Below are 22,149 nucleotides of genomic sequence, written 5' to 3' on the forward strand. Positions count from 1 at the left end.
AACACCACGTCACCATCACCAAAGACTGCAACGGTGTCATGGAGTGACTCAGGTCATCTTCAGTGAGGAGTCCTGCTTTTGTCTTGGTGGAGATGACCAACAAATCCGTGTGTGGTGGCACCGTGGTCAGTGCCAAGATGAACAGTTTGTTGTCACGCATCACACATTCAGAAGGCCTGGTGTCATGGTGTGTAGTGCAATTTCGTATGATGCCAGATCACCAGTGGTCTTCATCACAGGCATACTATGCCATGGCCAGCTGCATCGCCAGACCTATCCCTGATTGAAAACGTGTGGGATGCCATTGGACGCACTACCAACACTCCACTCCATAGAGCAAAAGCATGAGAATATTCAAGCTGCATGAGATGGATTATCACAGGGACACCAGTAGGAACCTCTACAACTCCTCTGTCATGTTGCGTTAGCGGCACGACGCCATGCTGAGAGACACTACTTCTGCATGTGTAGCTCAAGAAATATTGCCCAAGTTTTTACTCATTTATTGCACCTGCTATCTTTTATCTTCTTTCTGAACAGCATTGCACTCCGACAATTCCTTCTGGGTGCAACAATTTATTTGATGATGAGTGTACTTTTGGGTCTCTGAAAGGTTAAAATAATCAGCTCAATTACATATATAAATGATAGTGACAGCCCTATACTTTACATTAGAGCATACATGCAGATTCTTCAATCATTATTGACATACTGCAGTATCCTTCCTTTATGTTAGTGTTCATACAGCACAGTAATGGTAATGTTAGTCCACTCATGCAGCCAGACAGACACTTCCTAGTTAGTGCCTTATTTAGTGCCTAATTACAGTAATATATGGTAAGGCTCATAAGCTCCACAAATGTCCCATCTCCCTATAATGATCATACATGTAGGAGACCCATTGCCTCCTCTCTCTTCTGCTTTAGGGCTCATATTGCTGGTAAAAGCTAGTGAGTGTCATTAGGTACTCTACTGGCCACAATAAAACCCCCATTACTAGCTCCATTAAGATCTGAATAAAAGCCATATCTAACACATGAGAGGAAGTGGTTGCATTAGAGCTGCAATTCAGCTTTCATGCAGCTCATGAGAGTTCCCCTCCGGAAGCATCTTCTCAGCCTCACCTGATCAGCTCCACTGTGTTATCTCAGGTCACTTTATCACCAGCGAGCCCGCATTAGAATATTGAATAATTACAGCTTGCTGTCTAACATCACCATCTGTATGATGACGAACATAACAGGTTAAATAAATGACTGATAAACAGAGGATAACGTCTCAGTGATCTTAAATAATGGCTTTCGGCACCAGCAGTGCTGCCATGGCAACAGAGAGCTACCATTCTGTCACTAATCATAGAAAGCAGTCACACAGGAGAGCCTGAGGACAGTCTTACTAACAGAGAGAAGACTAAGCTTCTGCAGTCTTTTGAAGTGAAAGGCTGGGAATCGTATGTCTATACATGAGCACAGGAATTTGGCTATTTTATGTAATGGGCATTGGACAAATGTGCGCTCTCTTTGTCCTCTCTAAATCTCTCTCTCTCTCTCTATCTCTCTCTCTCTCTCTCTCTCTCTATTACAGACTATTCTGTTTAATGTAACTACAGTAATGGCCAGGCCATGTGACCACAAATGTGCCCACTTCAAGATGCTTCCTGGATCCTGTTCATGACTGACTAACCAGTGACTGGAAATCATGAGAAACGAAAGTCTGTTATTTCTAATAACATTAACTTAAATAAAATCTGCTAAATCTATATAGAGCTTAGATAGTTACAAAGACCTGTTTAAATCAATGACATTACTGAGAAAAAAATAATGAAAACATATACAAAGTCATTATTTATAGGGTACTTTCTATAGGGAAGTGTCTGTCCTAAAGTCTAACCCTAAATTTCAGTTTAGTTCTTTTTTTTTTTTTTTTTTTTTTAGTATTTACATTTTTTTTGCATTTTTTCAATACTGTTTTTGAAAAGATCTTACTGACTTCCTTTAAAGAGAATGTGAAAGATTTAGATTTATTATGAAAAGTCTCAGGGATGTTACTATTGCATCAGTAGTGATAAAATGGAATGTTAAATCATTTACGTTAATAAGATAAACATAAGTAATGAAATTCGAGGCAAAGGAATTTTAGCCAGTTAAGAGTCTGAAATGTTTTTTCAACTCTGACTTCTGTCCCTATAGGCTCTTTTTTGTATCTGTGCCATAATGACATATATATATATATATATATATATATATATATATATATATGCAAATGATTAGTGTTCTGATTGGCTGCACTATTTTGTGTCATTCAAAAAGCAGTCCAGTACTTCAGGGTAAGTGGGGCTAAGCTGTTGTAGGCTGCATAGGTTGTACTCCATGATATGGAGCTTTTAAATGCAAGTCCCTTTAAAGGCATGTCTCAGTCTGAAAAGCAGGTGGCAGCACTCTCTTCAACTGGACCAATAGTCTCTGCTCTATATTACACCCTTAAAGAGGGTGTATCGTTTGTAAGCATGACTCAGCAAACTTTAACAGAAAGAAATAATGGGTTTCTGTTCTATTTTTCCCTCTAGGTTATTCACTATGGCTGTAAAACTTGTAGGGCCTATGGAGATGATGTGGTTCAGCCATAACAAAAGCTGCAGCTTGCATCAGGCAGCTACAACAAAAGGAAAACCCTCATCAAATATGTGCTGTCACTCAGACACACATCTGAGGTAAGTCCATCCCAAATAGCTCCCTAACAGTTCATTCCATTTTACAACAGCTATATAAAAATTAAATTGTTTTTTTATGAGGGGAATTAAATGTGAGATGAGGGCATGAGTGAGATCGGTTAAACTGTACACTGCAACATTCCTCCTACTCAGCACTGCAAGCCAAAAAAGAAAGCCAGCGACAGAAAAACAGAGAGGGAGAGAGAGAACACAGCCTTGCAGCACCAGTGAACACAAAGCACAGCAAACTGTGCTTCAAGCTCAAAGTCCAAACCAGCAAACAGGCTCAAGTGAACTAGCACCTGATATTTTACCAATCAGGGACCATCTAGGATGAAAATGTCAGAAATCTAAATCGTCGATTGATTATTACTAGGGGTGTGAATGATTTGACTGGTTACGTGTACGATTCTGAACGGTTTTTAAAAATACTATTAAAAATACAGATACGTGACTGGAGGAACTATTTACACTGTAGTGGAATACAGACAATGAAAACAATACACCAAGATTTTCTTTTCATTTCTATGTTTGAAAATATCCCAAGAATTTGGCTGTGGCCAAAAATAAGTGCACAGAATGATATAACTGGGTGCTGCTATTAGGGCCCAACCTATGCTTATTTTAAGGCGCTAATCATCTGATAACCAATTGATCTCATTGATATTTACATTTGATCTAATTGATATTGATATTTATTTTCATTTTATACTCCAAGACTTTTAATTAATCAAGCACTTTACTGACTGTTATGATTCTCAATTGCCAACTATGAATCACTCAAAATATCTTTTCTCAATGGGCAAATTTCTCAAATAAACTGCAGAAACCTACAGTCTTAAGGAATATAAATACTGTAGAAATTTTTTTTTGTGCTATAACATCGCGCTAAAAGGTAGATTTGGATGCATTTTACATATTTTTATTTTTTTAATCAAAATGGCTCTTTGTGTTCCTGCTTGTATTGCTGTCATATAAACAGTGGATGCTCCATATTTATGGTTTCGTCTTAATGTCAGGAGACCAAAAATATAACAAATTATCATTGCACTGTTGGCAATATATTCGCTGATACCAATAAAAGCACAGGTCATCAGTATCAGTTGATATTATCAGACAACTGATGTATCAGTGGTATCAATCGAGCCATAACAATCTATTATAATATCACAAAATCAAAGCAGTTGAGTTGTCACATTGAGATGTATTTTTACACCCCTACATATTGCATATATAAATTTCTAGTCATCAGCAGCAAATGGCATATCCACTCCTCAGTATAAAGGAAGCTTGGGGAAAATATAGCCTGGTTGCTAGTCTATACATGCACCTTCGTAAGTTAACTAAACCTAACCAAGCCGACGTTCAGCTGACGTGTCATGAAAATGACTGAGAGATTGGTTCATTTTGTCATTTAAAACACCCAAAAGCCCCCTGGTGCTGCAGGGATCTGCCACATCCAGGAAAGCTGCAAAAGCACAAGAAAAAGAGAAACAAAGAGAAAAAGGAGAAGGTGCCTAGGAAACACACATTTCAAACCAGAGTTGTCATCAACTGGACCTTGATATGCTGAGAGAGAGAACAACAATGGAGAAAATAGAGTAAGGAGAATAAATAAGAGAAATGAGATCAAATTAAAAGAAGAGAGAGAAAGACAAAGAGAAGAGAAAGTCAGACTCATTTAAAACAACACAAAGGCCAAGAGGCTGTAGGCTACGCCAAGCTCAGACAGATTCTGAAGAACACTACACACTGAACTAAACCCTAAGGGCTGAATTAAAAATGCTGTGCTCTAAAAGCCTTCTCCTAACACACTAAGGCCATGAGAAAGACAGAGAGAAATCAGTGAACAGGAATGAGAGAGAAAGAGTGTGGTGAGTGCAGAGGAAAGGGAAGACAGCTCAGTGAGTGAATGACTAAAAATGACAGACTGAAAGGACTGTTTCACTAAAAAAAGTAAAGCATCAAAATCATTTGATTCAAATGTGTACATTATTGCCACATTAATATACTCACACACATTCAAACTCTTGTGTCTTTTAGTTTACTTGCTACATTATACTCCAATAATGTGAAAACTAATACATTTGAATCAAGTACTTTTGTTGCATTATTTTTCCAGTGTATTTCAGTGTAAGTGTGAGAGTGTGTGTGTGTGTGTGTGTGTGTATGAGCAAATACAAGGATGATTATTTTCATTAGGACTCTCACATCATACAACGTAATGCAACATTATGTTCTGCATAATACATATAACATATCATTTTCTCTGTACCATTATAATTTCCTAGCTGGTAGTCTACCTGCTCTGCACAGTTATGTGTTTTCTTGATCTAACACATGTGATTCAGAGCTCAAAGAGCCGTTGATATTTACTTAATGATATACGTTGTGAAAAACCTAAAACTGTGTAGTGCAGGTAAGACTCCAGGACTGGAGTTTGTAAACACTGGTCTGTATTAGGGTGGGCAACATGGTAAAAACACACTGTCACAATACTTAAATACATTTTCACAATGTCCAATACACATCAAAATATTTCATTTTTCTGAGGTTTGGTAAGTAGGAACAGATACAATACACACCAATAGTGGGGCATTTAAAAAAGCTTTTAAAAACTGGCTTTTTAAAAAAAGGACCAATCAGGGATATTGGAAGTGCAGGTGCGGAAGGTCCTTTTATATATTATATTATATATTATATTATATATAGAATTTATATATAAATATTTTTTGCATTAATACCGTGAGGTTACACCACATGGAAGCCTCTTCTAAACCTAATTTTAACGAAATATACAGCTGCTCAGTGCTGATGTATTGAATAAATATCATAATATACAGTGGCATGCAAAAGTTTGATTGCCACAGGTCAAATTACATCTTTTGTTGATTTCCTAAGTGAAAATATGGTAACACATTCTCTACACAGAACACACTTCTGTACATTTTAATGCTCAGTTACTGTTTATTTGCTAAATTGAAAATTTTAGGGAAACGTGTGTGTTCTTCTTAAAGGATGCTTTAACTTAGTTTTCGTTAGGAAATCAACAAAACAAGCAATTTGACCAGGTTTTTAAACTTGCTACAAAAAGTTTACTGTGATGTAGTGTATAGTGATAACGAAATCACATCATACCACCCACCCCTTAGTTCACAGCAACATTTGATTTGATATAAATACAAGTAAACAGTGTCCAACTGGGACAGCAGAGGGTCTTACTCTCTATGATGTCACCCAAGCCCTGGGCACACAGGAGCTCCTTCAGACGAGACACCTCCTCCTTCAGCTCCCGCACTAGCCGGTTGTTCGGGTCCTCGTTAATAACAGCATTGCAGCGGATCTGCTTGGCTCTGTCTGCATACCTGTTTCAGAGTTGACACCGGGTGAGGCCAGAGTTAGCACAGAATGTCAAGTAGAACATAGCTGTGGATGTGAGAAGTGCAGGTAATGGTCATATATCATATTAATGTCCGATAATTTCAATATGAATTGCAACTTTGTAGTGAAACAATAAGCAGACAATAAATAAACAATAATAATGTGTGAGTAGGTATTGAGTAAATTGCCAGCTAAAGGAAACAAGATAAGGAAATTAACTGTATATGTCTCACACACACACACACACACTTAAAAAGAGCATCTCATGGGTGCCCAATTACTCAGTTCAGCAGTATGCAGCAACTTTTGAAGGGTGTTTGAAGAGTGAAGTTGCTGCAGGCAGCAGCAGGATCCTAATCTGTCAATACATAACATTCTGCTCACACTGCCATAACCCTTCAACACCTTAACCATACTAACAAGCTCAGAGGAAGAGCGAAGGACAGAAGAGGGAGGATAGAGACAGACAGGAACAGAGCCTGTCAGAGTGTGAGAGACAGAGAGAATGTGCATAGACTCTGTAGGAAATTTTGAAAGGCGGACATTGGTAGAATGGTGGAATGATGACAATAGGAAAATTAATGGTGGAGAAGACAGATGATTGGAGTAAACTAAGGCTGCATGACTCAACACAACATTGCAATCACATTATGGAGAACTATTACTGCAGTGTGCCTTGCAATATGTTAAAAATCCTTTTTAATGCTCAATTATATAATAAAAGACTAGCCTGCATGATACTGACTACAAATCACAAACAGTCATAGGTAAAATTCATATTCAAATTCATATATCAAATTACACGTTTTGTTGATTTTCTGTGTGAAAATAAGTACATATCCTCTCTGTACATTTTAAGCACAATAACTGTTTGTTTGCTGAATTTAAAATATTGGGAAAAAATAAAACTAAATTTGTGTAATGTGTACAAAACCTATGGCACATTTTATTTTTTCGGTTTTATTTTTTTCCCAATGAAATATTGCAGCTTTCTCCAAGGCTATATATTGTGACAAAAACTGATATAATGTGCAACCCTAGAGTAAAGAGACAAGCGGTGACACCTTAGAGTACTGAGGGTCTCATCATAGTTGATGTCTGCGGGACTCAGGGCAGCAACCATTGCAGTGCGAGAGTTTCCACCTGAACCAAGAGAAAGGTCATGATGAGTGTAAAACTAGAATTAAAGTGATGTTGGAAAACTCCTCAATAAACTAGAATATATAAAAGACATATTTTATGACCTGTTTAACTCTCTTCTATCTCTCTCTATCACTGTTATTAAGCAAATTCACTCCATACATACTTTAACTCTGTTGGTTCACAAGTGGTTAAAAACAGTTGAAAGCTGAGTGCTGATGAGTGCTAACATCTCAACCAGCATGGGCTTTGGTGGTGTTATTCAGCGTAAGGCATCACTGACGCTAATACTGTCACAAGCATGATATGTGATATTGATATTGTGATACTGTTTTCTTCAGAGTAAACTTACTTGATCAGTCTCTAATATGTTATTATGAACCAACAGAGTTCATTTAATAAAATGATTTTGAAAAGACACACTTTTGACTGGTAGCACAGATACAGCTGTAACAATGGTGCATACCAAGATTTTCTCTTAGTAACCAGGTCAGCACAGAATCTCTGTAGGGGATGAAACTTTCCACCTTCTTTTTCTTCTTGTTCTGTGTATTTCAAATAAATTATCAACACATTAACTAACAGACAACTTCATATGAGCAAAAAACTTCTTAAGTTAAAAAAAAGGTTCTTACCTTGTTTGATCCCGAATCCTAAGAAACAAGAAGTGAAATAAGTTTAGCATTACTGTACACTTCAGGCACTTCAGTGAAAATAATCCAAATTGAGAATTCAAAAATTAATAACATAAAGAAACAAATACATACCACCTCAGCCAGAGCTGAAATGACTTTGCCCAGGGTGGTGAGGGATTTATTAATGTTTGCTCCTTCCTACAACAGACGCAGAGCAGCTTTATAAAAGACCAAAGTAGGGCTGCACAATATGGACAAAATATCATGCTGGGACTTTGACAATGGTAACACATTGTAAATAAGCTATGCCTTGCCGTAAAATAAAAAAAACCATGATGTAACAAGGCCAAAGATCGAACTGCATTATATAAACCAAAATTATTTCCATTGGTAGGATCATGTGAATCCAAACACCAACAGAAACTCACCACGGACACCTAATGTTCAGAATTTTATTCAGTTTTTATGATATATTAAAGGGCTTTTTATACTGCAGCCTTTTGTGACTTCAGCATTGCAAAAGCCAATGATGTGATAACACCTAAGAAACAACATATTGTGTAGTCCTACACCAAAGTAAAGGAACCTGTGAATGAAGCAGAGACTCCTAGAAACCTTCTTGTGTGCTCTGAGGGAGCTCTGCACTTCAGCACAGAACAGAGCACCCACAGCCAGGTCAAACATACAGCACTGCCCTGCAACATCCTGACCTAGAATCTCACAGTCCTCACAGCACAAAGCTAATGAAGATGAAAAATGTGGAGAAAACAAGAGGAGGCAATGCAGGGAGAGACAGAAAGAGAAAGTGGCAGTATAGGTGAAAACAGAGCAGAGATTCTCTTGCATGGTCTAGTCCTTGGATACCTGCAAACACTCCACATGTTTGTTCTATTCTAGCTCCAAACACCTGGGCAAGATAATGAAGAGCTGGAACAGAACAAAACTGTAGGAGGGTCCCCAAGCACTGGATAGGAAAGCTCTGAGGTAGAAGATTAATGAGCCTAAAAATAAGCCAGTAGAGAGGAAAAGAAGGAAGAAGACATGAAAAGTGACTGAAAAAAATAAGGAAAACAACCAGTGCTCACACCTGGATGAGCAGGAGGAAGAAACACTAGTGTGTAATGACGTAAAGAAAAGTGTGGAGATTGTCACCTTGAGCCGAGTGCCTTTGGCTCCAGTGGAATCGGCTCTCTCACTCCCGGCTAAATCCACCAGGCTGATTTTGCTGACCTGTCAGAGACACATAGAGTGATGCAAGTATGTTCACATCACAAGCAACAAAAACACTGCAATATTCTTTTAGTTCTTTTACTTTTTGAAATAAATGAGCTTTATGTAATACGTAAACAATTTTTCAAAATTTCAGAATGCATCTTTCAATCCATATATGGGAATTCAGCTGCAAAAACAGGTCATTTGAATGAATTGTTTTTGTGATATGGTACTTTCTGGTATTTTTAAATACACTATTATATCACATTATACAATATTCAAGATTATTAAAATTTGTGAAATTGACCAGGTTAAGACCCTTGTACAACAAGGTCAGTTTTTTAGTCATATTCCTTCCACTGAAACACAGGTTTAGATGACTCTCTGATGAATTTGATCTACTGACCAGAGGCTTTTGCACAAACATCTGAAGTCAAGGCCAGATTGAGCGCACTCTGAGAATACTAAGAAATTCAGACATTCATGTAAACATTCAAAGACTCTACTTGTCAGTCCAAGTGTTTTGCTGATAATATAATTTGTAATGAAAATCTTTCACCAATTTCACCAGTGGTCTCAACTAAAACAAATGTCAGAATTACACCTCAGGTAAAAAAAATAAAATGAAAAATGTTGGATGTAAACCTGTAACAGTTTACATTACAGATTTAAACATTTTACACTGTTTAATCTTCTATTTCATTATAGTTTAATATTTCAAACTTAATCAACATAAATGTGTCATTATTTTGTCAGATCAATATTGTACCCTTTTAAATTGAACTGAATTAAATTAAATTGAATTCAAATGAATTGAGCCAAATTAAAGAGAAAAAGAAACAGACAGAGGGAGTCAGACAGAGAGAGGAAGACAGAATCGTCAATAACGAGCACAGTGACAGACAAACATGCTCCCTCAGCTCTCGCATATAATCAACTGGGCCCATAAAATCTTCAAACGCCATTCAATACAGCTCCCCTCAGGTTCTCTGAGCTGTGAGCGGAGTGTCTGGCTTCAGCATGTCTAGTGTCCAGTGCACTTGTGATACTGCACTCCCCTCACTGAGCAGCTTGCTGTGACTGACAGGCTCTAGAACAATCCATGGCAGCATACCTTCTCAGAGGTGTTGTCTGTCTCAGCATCATGGCGCTGCTGGGTGAAGATGATGTTGAACACAGCGTGTGAGCGACTGCTTGTTTCGTTCATGTTGGTGGCAGCCACCGTCCTGTAAGAGGGATGCAGGTGATGAAACACACATCTCTCAGCCAGAGTGCTTCTTTATCTGTGATTACTTCTCCAGTAGTTTAACTCAGAGTTACCTGTTTTACCCTGACAAAGCCTTAAGTTAACTTTTGGATCACACATGGTTTGGACAAATATTTTAACCCATTTCTCAAACATCTGTTTGGCTCAGGTCAGGTTTTATATACATTCAAGGTTCTAAATTTGGACTTTTATTAGATTTTGTCCAGCTCTTACACCTGCCTTACTTTTTCATTTAATTTTGAAGATGCTCTTAAAAAATATAAAGGTGTGAAAATGGTTCTTTGCACAATGCTACTGAAAAAGAACCACATCTGATTACCTTAAAAACCTTTCAATTGATAGTTCATTTGCAGAACCGTTATTATAAATGGGATGTATAAGTGTGAAGAACCTAAGTTTCAAGAACTTCTTCATGAGGTAACAAGTCCAGGAAGAACCCTTAAATGGTTAAAAATACAACAAGAACAGACTGGAATAAGTAGGAATGCCACTAGTGAAATGTACAATAAGTGATCCGTTGTTTTAGTAAAATGGGACCCCTGGAGGAATTCCTGTTTGGCACCTGTTTGGAATACACCTAATCTGCCACTGCTTTATTATACACCGTTATGATTACTAGGATTCCTGTGATGGCACATCTTATAACATCAGTTACAATTATTACTTTAGTGCCACTTAGCATTCAGGTTATTTTTTATTCATCAAATAAATGATAACCATACCACCGAGCCTGCAACATCCATCTCTAATTATGTGTCTACAGGCCAACTGTTTCAGACACAGAAAAACAACTCTTTAATGATCCACAAAATTCAAGACCCTATTCACTAATCTATCCTCACATATTTCAGCCAGTGCTAAAAGCTCAAACATTATTCCAAGAGACTTGAGTCTACTCAGTAATTAGGCTGGAGACAGAATTCATTGCATTCGAAAAAGAAAACCCAGATCAATTCACGCCCATTTTTAACAAATGCATTAGCAGGCGAAACACAAATTAGAGACAGCCTAATTATCTACTGCGCTCAATTAGCCACTGGTTAGCATGCCCTGCTATTGACTTGTTACACAACAGGGTAATTGTGTGGTAGGGAGGAAGATAGCATGATAACAGGTTTAATGCATCTGTTTCTAACGTGAAAATTAGAGGCACTGCCCAGCTATTACTTTTTAAGCCTGATTTCATTCAAAATCAGCTTTAGTGCTAAGACTGGAGGAGATCTACGGCTTGGTGAGGGAGAGGGAAGTAGCCTAATAAACCATGGAAAGATTAAGAAATTAAAGTTTTCTCACTGTAGCATGGCAGTATTTACTGGCCATTTTACCAGAAACTCCTACCTTGTAAGCCCACCTTACTTCTCTATAGACTTTAGCATACCTGTTTATGAACAATTTGCGTTAGCCATTCCCTAGCTCTTTATCAGTGGTCAGTTTCTGATCACAGCGATGCTTTTACCTGGATATTTATGGGAATCAAATATTCTCAATCAATGACACTGACATGTGTAAAAAGCCAGCAGCAGCACTGTGTCTGATACACTTATACCAGCAACACACACACTACCATGCTACTACTACGTCAGTGTCAGTGCTGTGCTGATAATGATCCACCATCTGAAGAGATCTGTGCAAGACAAATGCCTCATTTAATCAATCCATTGGTTAGTTGCTACAGCACTGTAGTGTTTGCGTCTAACGTATTTCCACACTTCTCTGGCTCTCTGGGAATCAGCACACACTTCACCCCTAACACAGTACAAGAAAACAGTCTTTTCTAACAAAGCCCTAAGGAGTTTTTCCTTTCAATTGCCACAGGCTTGTTTTAGGAGGCTTTAAGCAGACTCAAAGAGAAGCTATAAGATAAGCAGAAGATAATCTAGAATAAATGAAAACGTGAAGATTAGTTGCTCTATGACAGATTTAGTGAAATCTGTTCACACAATCTGATTAAAAAGTTGAAAACTGCTCTACTCGTGTTGCTGCATCTGATAATATTCAAAAATGCATTTCTGGACATTCTAAAATACTTGGGTTGTGGTGAATAAATGTAGATAAAAGAAATGAGAATTTATTCACTGAGACATCATGGGGGTATTAAAACTAAAAAAATGATTAGTGATTGTGACAGCTCTAGAAAGAAGGTAGAATACATGTTAATATGCCTCTTACAAGTTTCAAATGTTTATTTATCAGCCAAAATTTGTTCTTATTAGCTTTGCACTAACACAGAACTAGAATGCCACAGGGATTTCTAGCAGAAATTTGTATAATTGTAGAAGTGGGGCTATTCCCTCATTTTTAAAATGAGTTAGACATTTATGGCCAAAACTGAAGACCTAGTTCTAATACCCATGTTTTGGCACTGGATAACAGCACATTTTGTCACCTTACCTACATTATTCCATAGACAACCAATGACTAAATAACATCATGGTCACTTTACTGTAAGCTGCTGGAGCTACTTACTTACAGAAGAAACTGGCAATATTAAAAACCTATACTTGAAATAAGAAGCTAATTCACTTCACTTTTTTTATTTGGCAAAAAAATAGATCATCTCATGTTGTGTTATTGTGAATAATTGCCCAGCCATGATGATTTGCAATAACACACTTTTATCTTGTGCTCTACTGCTTCAGAATAGAATAGAACAGAATAGCTGAATAACCTGGCCTTATTTCCTGAGTCCATCAGGTCTTGAATATCGTTGTATGACGTGACAGCAAGTTTTGATAGATCTTCCACATACGGGCCCAATAATGGATGCTCTCTTACACGGAGGTTGCCTTTGTTTTTGGGGTTCAGGAGGTCTCGCACGCGCTCACAGTAAATCTCCATATAACTGACCTGTAACACCAAATACAACCATCTGAATTGGCAAGCATGCACATTCATCATCAAAAGAAGCAAAATACAGAAAAGCTGACAGCTTTGTATCATTTAAAGTTTAGGTCTTACAACTGGTGCCCCCATGCAAGAGCTGTTTAGATATGTGGTCTGCAACACTCAAAAGGGTCATATTTTATGCTATAAATTCACTAAATTATAAAATTCAATTTACATTAATCATTAAGGCCAAAATATTTTCAGTGTGTAAGTCAAATAATAATAATGAGTGTAAATAAACAAAAAAAAAAAAAAACAAGAGGGTTGTTTAACGTTCAAACTGAAAATATGTTGACACTAACTGCAATTACACTAACTGTATTTTTGTCCATATATGTCGACGCTGTGTGATAGAAGGTAAATGTGTGGCAAAAAAAAGATTTATTTTCATACTATAGAAAAAAAAGAGAGAGAAGCAGTGGGTGTTTTTACCTCTACAGAGTAAGACATGCTGTTGTCATTATTGCTGTCATTAATCTTGGTGAAAAGGTCTTCACACAGCTGTTGATGAGGAAGTGATAAAGTGAAAGGGAAAGATGGGGAGAGAGGGAGAGATAGAGAGAGAGAGAGAGAAAGGAGTTAATGGCAGAAGCTTTATACCCCTTTATCCTATTCCCTCATCAGGCAGTTGAACAGGTGTTTGTGTACGTGCTTCAGCTTGCTGTTTGGCTTTTCCCTTAACACTATTTGATCTGACTTAATTCATGCCATCTCTGTACGTAGGGCATACCAACCAGTTATTTATACAGAGTGGTCTGAATACCATTAGAAACTGCTTTATCAGTGACTATTCATATGGCAGAGTGTAAATAGACAAGACTATATTATTCAGGAGTGCACTGTTTATCACATTGGGTAAATATGCATGTAAACAGCCAGGCTTTGTTGGTGTGATAATAACCCCTGGGCATGTATGTGTGTGTATACACTGCTGTTTTGCCAATTTTTCCTTGTCTATTTGCATTTGTATTTCATATTTTACAAAACTGCGTTGTCTTTCATTTCATGAACCCCTTTATAAAATGTTATACATTGATATATATTTTACATATATATAAATATATAGTAATTATTGTATTATTGTTATCACTGTTCTGCCCAATGAGCACTGAGGTAGGCTCCACCACCCCCTGCAACCCAGGAGGACAAGCAGCTTAGATGATGAGTGAGAATGAGTCTGCTGCTACTATTATTTACCAGTGGAATGATTCCTTGCTGGTCCTTTTCTTGTTTGCCCATCATCGTATATGATTTGCCTGCACCTGTCTGGCCATATGCAAAGATGCAAACATTGTAGCCCTCGAAGGCATGGAGTAACATTTCCTCCCCAATGTCTCTGTACACCTGCTGCTGAGAGGCATAGTTGATGTCCTCTGGCTGTAAGGACACGAACAAGACAAAAAACAGATCAGTCAGGTTAAACCACTTACATCCACTAAGTAAAGAGCTGCTGACAGGGCACATATTGCTAAATAAGAATGGATAAATTATTGAATTTACCACTGGGACAAGGGAAAGACTCAAATGTAATGCATGGTAGTGCAGTGACTGCACAACATCTTTTTGGATTTAATTAAGACAGTTTGATTTGTTCCCAAATTTCTCAAATTGATAGATATACATTTAATATAGTGATAGGGCATTAGTGAAGGTTCTTTGATCCGCATTAAAAACAATATTAATAATAGGTTAGTCTATAGCTTGGAACATGTTCCACAGTCCATGCAGAAGAGTAAAATCATTAAAGAATAACTAATACAATCTTTTTCAAGGTATCTTTTTGTGTTTTTACTTTCTTTTGTTATCAGGTCTTGCTCCCTTCAATTCCTCTCACAGTACTCACCGAGGTGTGTGACCAGTAGGAATAATCAAAGTTGAAGCTTTTGGTCTCTTTGGGTACTTTTGGGTTGAGGATCGCTGCAAGACAGGACAGTGCAACACAGTGTTAGTGCTGAGTGATATATCATCTGTACTGGTATAATAGTATCAGTGTCACAAAATCAACAATATTGATTTTTAGTTTTAGCATCATTGACAAATAAAACACTGACTGTAATCTATGTCACTTGCTGGGTGAGTCAGAAACAGTTCAAACTTACCAAACACCAACTCAAAATACCTAAGAATGAAATAGAGATTTTGTTTTCTGCCTGATTAATGTTTACAGTACTGTGTAAAGTTCCATCTGCTTCAACAGGAAAAAATGGACAATAGTTCAATTGAGCAGAGACGAGTTTGTAAGATAGCATACAGTAGCAATACCCTGGAAGAATGATTTACTTCATGAATGCAACCCTAAACATCTTGTGATACAAGGACGTATGTATGGAAAATATCTCGATACTGATTTTTTTCCATACCACTCAGCGCTAGTCAGTTTGCGGAATAATGAGGCACAGTGGACACATAATACTCTAATACTTGGTGGTAAATGGCCTCTGCAGTAGGTGCTGAGTCACTGTACTCTACTGGCAAAGGGCATTAAAAAAGAACTCACTAGCATCCTCACTGAAGTGTTCTCAGTGAACGGAGCTCATCAGAGAGAGAACAGAAGCGAATGAGTCCAGACATGGTTGTGGGGGTGACGTTAGGATCATGCTGGAGTCAAAGAAGTATTCTTATTTTCACTGCCTCCAAAAGTAACTTTACAGGAGAAGCCAAAAATATTATGAAATTTTACTGTAAATTAATTCATCACGATACTTTGAGACACAGGTAAAACGCAGACGTAGTGTCATGTTCAAAAACTCTGATCAAAAACTCTACACTTTAATTTAACATTCATATGCTCAATGTTCTTTAAGTATGGACGATATCCACGATATGCTAACAAAAGCATGTTGCTTGTCTCAATAAACACAATTTATCATGATATCCATGATAAATTTTAAGACTGCTGACCTCTAACGGGTACTTTTAAATTAGGTACAAAACAGCAAAAATGGAGATACAAGGTTTCTCATAGAAAAAAAAAAGAAAAAGATCTCTTAAATCTTCTGCTGCTCAGATACCTGTTCGAAGCAAAAGAGTCTCCTGAGCCATCAAAAACCAACAGTCGAGCAATAAAATGTTGCTCTAGGTTTGTTCTGAGAGCAAAGCTATACTCTGAGTAGTAAAGATAACCACTAAGTGAACAATAAAATAAAATTGTATTTCATATATTTTCAGTGGTGACTTATTTTTAAAGCAAACAACATATTCTGAAAGAATTCAGTTAAATGGTTGCTGTCAGTGATAATTACCAGCAAACTTTACTGAAAAAGAACAACTATACAATAAACATTGTATATAAGGGATGACAAACTCCTGCCTGGACTGTGCTTGTGTTTAAGTGGAACAAATATACATGCTCTCATTTAGACTGGCTTGGTGTGGGTGTGGGTGTGTGGGTGTGTGTTTAGGACAATCCAAGGGCACCAGTTCTTTATGCTTGAGAGGAGTTCACAGACGCATTTATCAAGCAAACGACTATGTGTCAGTACACAAACATTGTGCCGTAAACAGCGAGGATATGGTTTATCATTCTCCTGCTCTAAAGAAAGACATATGAAGAAATACAGTGAGTGAGGCAGAGAGAAACAGAGTGGAGAGAGAGTGTATGAACAGAAAGAGAGAAACTGAGTGAAACACAGAGACAATGGAGAGACAGAGAGAGACAAAGTGGAGATAGAGAGATAGAGAGATAGAGATAGAGATAGAGATAGAGATAGAGAGAGAGAGAGAGAGAGAGAGAGAGAGAGAGAGGTAAAAAGAAAACAGACAGTAAGACACAGACAGAGAGCAATAGAAAACTACACAATTACATTCTGCACTGCCAGAACTCTTACTCACAGTATGACTCATGATTTTCTCCTTGAGGAAGTGTCAATCACAGATATTTCAATTGGCACTAATGGATTTTCCTCATTCCTCTTAGTTGTGGAAGGCATTTAAGCCAATGACTGTCCAATCCAGTCTCTGCAGTCAGACTGACATTCAAACCAGTTTTAAAATCTAAACAGCATTAAAATCAGCCTCATAGGCACATGTTCACTTCTCTTCCACTTGCCTGAGTCATCACTTCTCTGCAGCAACGTCACTGAACAATTTCTCAGCCCACCCACGTGGCATTGACACGCAGGCGCTTCATCATGGAGAGCAGCGGGCAGCGTGTCCATCTAAACTGATCATTAGACTCTACAATTTACTAACAAAACCATCTCAGGTACAACCTGGCAATGTGTACTGTATATATCATAGCTTTTATTTCATAAATTATATCACTGTGTGTATATATATATATATATATATATATATATATATATATATATATATATATATATATATATATATATGAGAGAGAGAGAGAGAGAGAGATTATAGATTTTTTTGTATATTATTTAAGTACTACAAGGGGGGCAACCTGTGTAAATGTGATGTGACAATAAACATGATTTGATTTTAACCTGCCCAATAACAGCATTAATGAAATGTGTGAATTGATAATTAAATGTACAAATTTTCCTCTTATCCTAGATGTAAGTCAATCAGCCAAAACATGCTTGATGCTTAAAATTTACTTCTATAGTTCTGCACTGGTGCTCAAAAGCTATGTAGCTAACCACATAACGGAAGCAAATACCATTCCAATTAGCACAGTGTGAACTGTGTGCCTGCCATCCCACTTCCGGTTCAGCAGTGTCAAATTAACTCCCTTATTTTGTTTCTGACACTGTATGACGTCTTGTTATCTATAAAAAACTGACAACAGCATCTCAAATATTGACCATACTTTTGTCCAAACATCTCCCGACAACATTTGGTATAAAGAGAAAATTTCACCTAAGAGGCTGCTACTCTTTACTAAAAATGCAAGAAGACTGTCTTATTGTAAGTTTGTCTGAAACAACTAGCAAATTGCAAATCAATAGTCTTCATTATCTTGAAAGATAGAATGGAACAAATGGCAAAACATCAAGGTGCCACAGGTCCAGTCGACTCGACTGATGTAGCCCTTGGATGAGTGATGAAATGCCTTCAGCATTATAAACCTTCAGTGGCCTTGAATAATTACTACTACACAATTCAGTGACCGGAAACCTTCATTATGCTGAATTATTTTCATGGGATGATCGATACAGGCTAAGCAATTCCAGCAAAATGGGTTAAATAATTCAAATTTCGACATAGGCAATAAATCTCTGACAAGTGGTAAATTAGAACCCGATGTTTTTTAGATTCTAGATTCACAAAGATGAAATGCAACAAACTCAGCTTGGGGCTAGACTGCTGCGTGTGAGATCTGTCCTTTTCTTCTTGGTGGAGGTGAGGCAAAGTTTGTGTATTTGATTTTCAGTGTAAATCCCAACCCCAGGGGGGCATTAATCTCAGACATCAAGCACTTATGAGTCTGCTATTATAGCTGGTGAAGTGGAAATATTTGCTATAGACAAACACACACACACACAGAAGAGCTCTTCACAACCAATGATAAACAAAACAACCACCTCACCCACACCAATTTCCAGTTGGACCACACCATTCCTTAATGCCCCTTTTGACCTAAAAACAGACAGGACCGGCCAAATTGACCTTGAACGTTCAAAGATGTGAAATTCGATCATTTGCTTTCAGCAGAGGTCATTCTATTTCCTTGAGGTCTCAATACATGATAGACACATCCTGTGCAGAGATCTAATTGCAATAATAAGTTTTACAGTTTCCTGATAGAACTTAAAAGATAGCAAATTTGAGGAAATACAGCTCTGTAGATATAAAAGAAAAGCTAGCATAATCAATAATGAGATGAGATTAGAATCACAATGAGCTAGAATAGCACACGTGCCATAGACCTGAGGTCACATATAGTATCATACATATATGATATCATATATCATACATACATATATGAATTTAACATTAAAGTAAATGCTACAATTGTGACTCATACAACATACAATATTTTCTCCAGCGGCACACATTTACAGTTACAGAGAAACTATGTCATCATGTAATCTATTCCACTATGTGGACTCATGTGGAGATTTGTCATTGTCCCAGTTACCAGCTCTACTGGTACAAACCTAGTGCCCTCTCACTTAGCTTACCACACTAACCATAACACTACTCACCCACAACACAAGTGATTAGTGTGGAAAAATCTATCACAAGAAAGACAGTATGACACCTGTACCTACCACACTAACTCTATATGTGGAGGCAGTTGGTGAAGTACAAAGAGTAACTGAACATAATTTTTGAATCAATCCATCAACTATTATTGCTTTCAACAGTAGAGGACTGGACTTACATGCTTTATCTTTTCATGTCAATTGTCAATTCAGGCTAAATAATTCCAGCAAAATGGGCAAAATAATTCAGATTTCTGGGGCAAACACAACGTCATCTATTTTTCTGAATACCACACACGTGAAACACCCTGAAGTCCACGTTACATAACACTGGATGCCCTGATTTAAAACTGTCAGCCATACTTAAACAGCTGAAGTGAAATAATTCATTCAGTTCCCTCACTAAAAGAGCCAGTGTCCTGAGAGCATCAGATGTATCTACATTCAATGAGCTAGAGTGGGCAGAGTGTATCAAATGGCTCTGCAGCTGGTGATCCAGACTCCAAGGAAGTGAAATCTAATGCAGAGATCTCGACTCAGAGCAATGATTTATAGGTCATTTTTAAAATTATTAATATTATTATGGTTGCAGTTAGGTTGTTATTGATAGAGTTATGGTTAACCCCTTAAAATCCCAAGATTCTTACATACTAAAATGTAATATTCAGTAACTACAGGGACTTCAATGCAAGCTGGCTGAGCTATTCCAGGGTTATAGAAGTGTGTAATAAAACTTTGGGTAAGCTGTTTGGCCTTGGCCGTTTAGGGGTTAATGTTCTCATAATAATTGTCTTCTGTTGATTTCTTTGCTTGCTTTTCCTCTTTCTTTTGAAACATATGCATAAGAAAGGGTAGCAAAACATGAACAAATATAGATTTCCTGTTAAGTCTGGGGCTCAATTCATTGCATTGCTACATTCAGCTCCTTCTGCAGAACCCAGTGAGTTACAGCTTCCTTCTGGTAGTGGAAACCGTGATGGGTTGGGCTTACACCGCGTAGCCAATCTTCACGCTAATGATGCAGACTGACAATGCTTAAAATTTTCATAGCCTGGGGAGTGTTTACTTTCCAGATCATCTCAGAGTCCTAATTTGTTTTTATTGCAATGTAAACAGGGCTGTTAAGTCACAAGAGACCCTGTAAATCTCTCTAAATTGAAACAGCCAACTGCTTCTCTCAGATAAAACCAGTTCTCTCAGAAAGTTCCCGGTCAGCTGGATAGAGCCAAGAGGATTTAGTCACTCTTCTCTTCACCACACATCTTCTCCTGTCCTTCCTTCTGCTTCATCACCTGTCTCTCCTCAATATTATTAACTGTATCTCCTATGCAACCTGGAATGATAAGGAAGAGGATTTTAATGACCTCTAATGCCCACAGGCAGGAGCACTGACTCCTAATGTGTGTGTGTGCGTGCAATAAGAGTGTGTTACAGTCACAACACTCTCTACTGACACACACCTTTAATTTCCCACAGCACTGTTGTAAAATGCAAAAGGTCACTGTGACAGCAGTACTTCTTTATTATACGGCCAAAACACTCATAATAGCGCAGTGCGGACTGGGATAATCAAGGATGAGTCTGCAATGAACGCACACAATTTAATCAGACAGGTCTGTCGAGTCAAGTGAACATCCATCACACAGTGAGTGATCTTTTCTTGTGCGCATGACTCACTGGCCGCTGATAAGCTTTCTATTGATTTATTTCAGCAACAAAAAAACAACAGTAACATAAATAAACCTGCTTTAGCTCCTGTGCCACAACTGGGCTGACAGCTGAGCCCCCTCAACACTGCCATATCAAAACCTTTGCATTTTAACACCATTTGAATTCCTTGAACATTTCATGATAAACGGACCAACAGAAATCATCTAAAATTGCCGGAATAAATGACTCCTTCTATTTTAAAGTGACCATTTTGGAGCAACAAGGTTTTGTTACTACAGTGACAAAATGGAGCTTAGACACATTCTTCCTCTGCTGTCTTGTCGTTGTTGTTGATTCTGTCTACAGTCCCCTGGAGAACAGCCCCCACCTAGTTCTCCCCCTCACACAGGACCTGAGTCAGTCACTAGGAACAACTGTAGGAGTGTCAGCAGGTTAGAAAGCCAGTGACAAGCATTGGGACACTGTCATCGCAATACTTACAGAATTGCTCTTAGCTTTTAACGTCTGCCTCACTAACTAGCAGACCAGCAAAAACAGCTTGTTCAACCAACAAAAATGCTATACAGTATTGCAAAATGTAAAATGTTTTGAACAGCTCATTTTATGGAAAATCAAATGCCGCTTGCTGAAATTAAACAGTCATATGCAATACAATATATGTAATATGTAATATAATTGTTTCAAAATGTACAGTTCATTCCCCAGTCTAAACAGACTGGGAAATATGGAAATTAAAAAGTACAAACATCCCATTTTGAATGTTCTAGCAGTGTCGCAAAACCCAATACATTTACATAAAACACTCCTTTCAGCCTATAGCAGTTTAGCTCCACCCATTCATGCTGAAGTTCTAAGCAATCTCTCAGCTCTTTTCCACTTTCCGAGTGATGCACAATACAGAGCAGCCAATCAGAACAGAGCTCATTTGTTTTAAAAGCACAGCAACAAAAGCAGCCTGTTCAATTCTAAGGAGTAAAAATGTTGAAAATGTTCAAATAAAAAGGAATTGTGGTTATTTTTGGTACCTAAAACCACCCAACTGTAATTTTATTTTTAATATAAATAAAAACATCACTCGTTCATGTCCTAAACTTGCTTCTGAAGCAAACAGCCATTATGCGTTTTCCACTAGTATTC

The 22,149-nt window shown here is 37.7% G+C and overlaps 1 protein-coding gene across 25 annotated transcripts in view; it reads right to left on the minus strand.

The window, feature by feature from the left end:
• Positions 1 to 22,149, minus strand: part of kif1aa (kinesin family member 1Aa) — a 73,725-nt gene that overhangs the window by 40,763 nt on the left and 10,813 nt on the right. For 15 of the 25 annotated variants that reach the window (XM_017697970.2, XM_017697983.2, XM_037534954.1 and 12 more), the window contains 12 exons: positions 15,075 to 15,148; positions 14,429 to 14,608; positions 13,664 to 13,732; positions 13,014 to 13,192; positions 10,193 to 10,304; positions 9,019 to 9,096; positions 7,999 to 8,064; positions 7,867 to 7,884; positions 7,698 to 7,776; positions 7,156 to 7,234; positions 5,933 to 6,075; positions 4,241 to 4,279 (listed from right to left, as the gene is read on the minus strand). In XM_017697970.2, coding sequence (XP_017553459.1) covers positions 4,241 to 4,279; positions 5,933 to 6,075; positions 7,156 to 7,234; positions 7,698 to 7,776; positions 7,867 to 7,884; positions 7,999 to 8,064; positions 9,019 to 9,096; positions 10,193 to 10,304; positions 13,014 to 13,192; positions 13,664 to 13,732; positions 14,429 to 14,608; positions 15,075 to 15,148 — 1,116 coding nt within the window. The remainder of the gene's footprint in view (positions 1 to 4,240; positions 4,280 to 5,932; positions 6,076 to 7,155; positions 7,235 to 7,697; positions 7,777 to 7,866; positions 7,885 to 7,998; positions 8,065 to 9,018; positions 9,097 to 10,192; positions 10,305 to 13,013; positions 13,193 to 13,663; positions 13,733 to 14,428; positions 14,609 to 15,074; positions 15,149 to 22,149) is intronic. The other 10 variants (XM_037534955.1, XM_017697981.2, XM_017697984.2 and 7 more) reach the window with 1 other exon arrangement.

Source organism: Pygocentrus nattereri, chromosome 26 (assembly GCF_015220715.1).
Source record: "Pygocentrus nattereri isolate fPygNat1 chromosome 26, fPygNat1.pri, whole genome shotgun sequence".
Taxonomy (NCBI): Eukaryota; Metazoa; Chordata; class Actinopteri; order Characiformes; family Serrasalmidae; genus Pygocentrus; species Pygocentrus nattereri.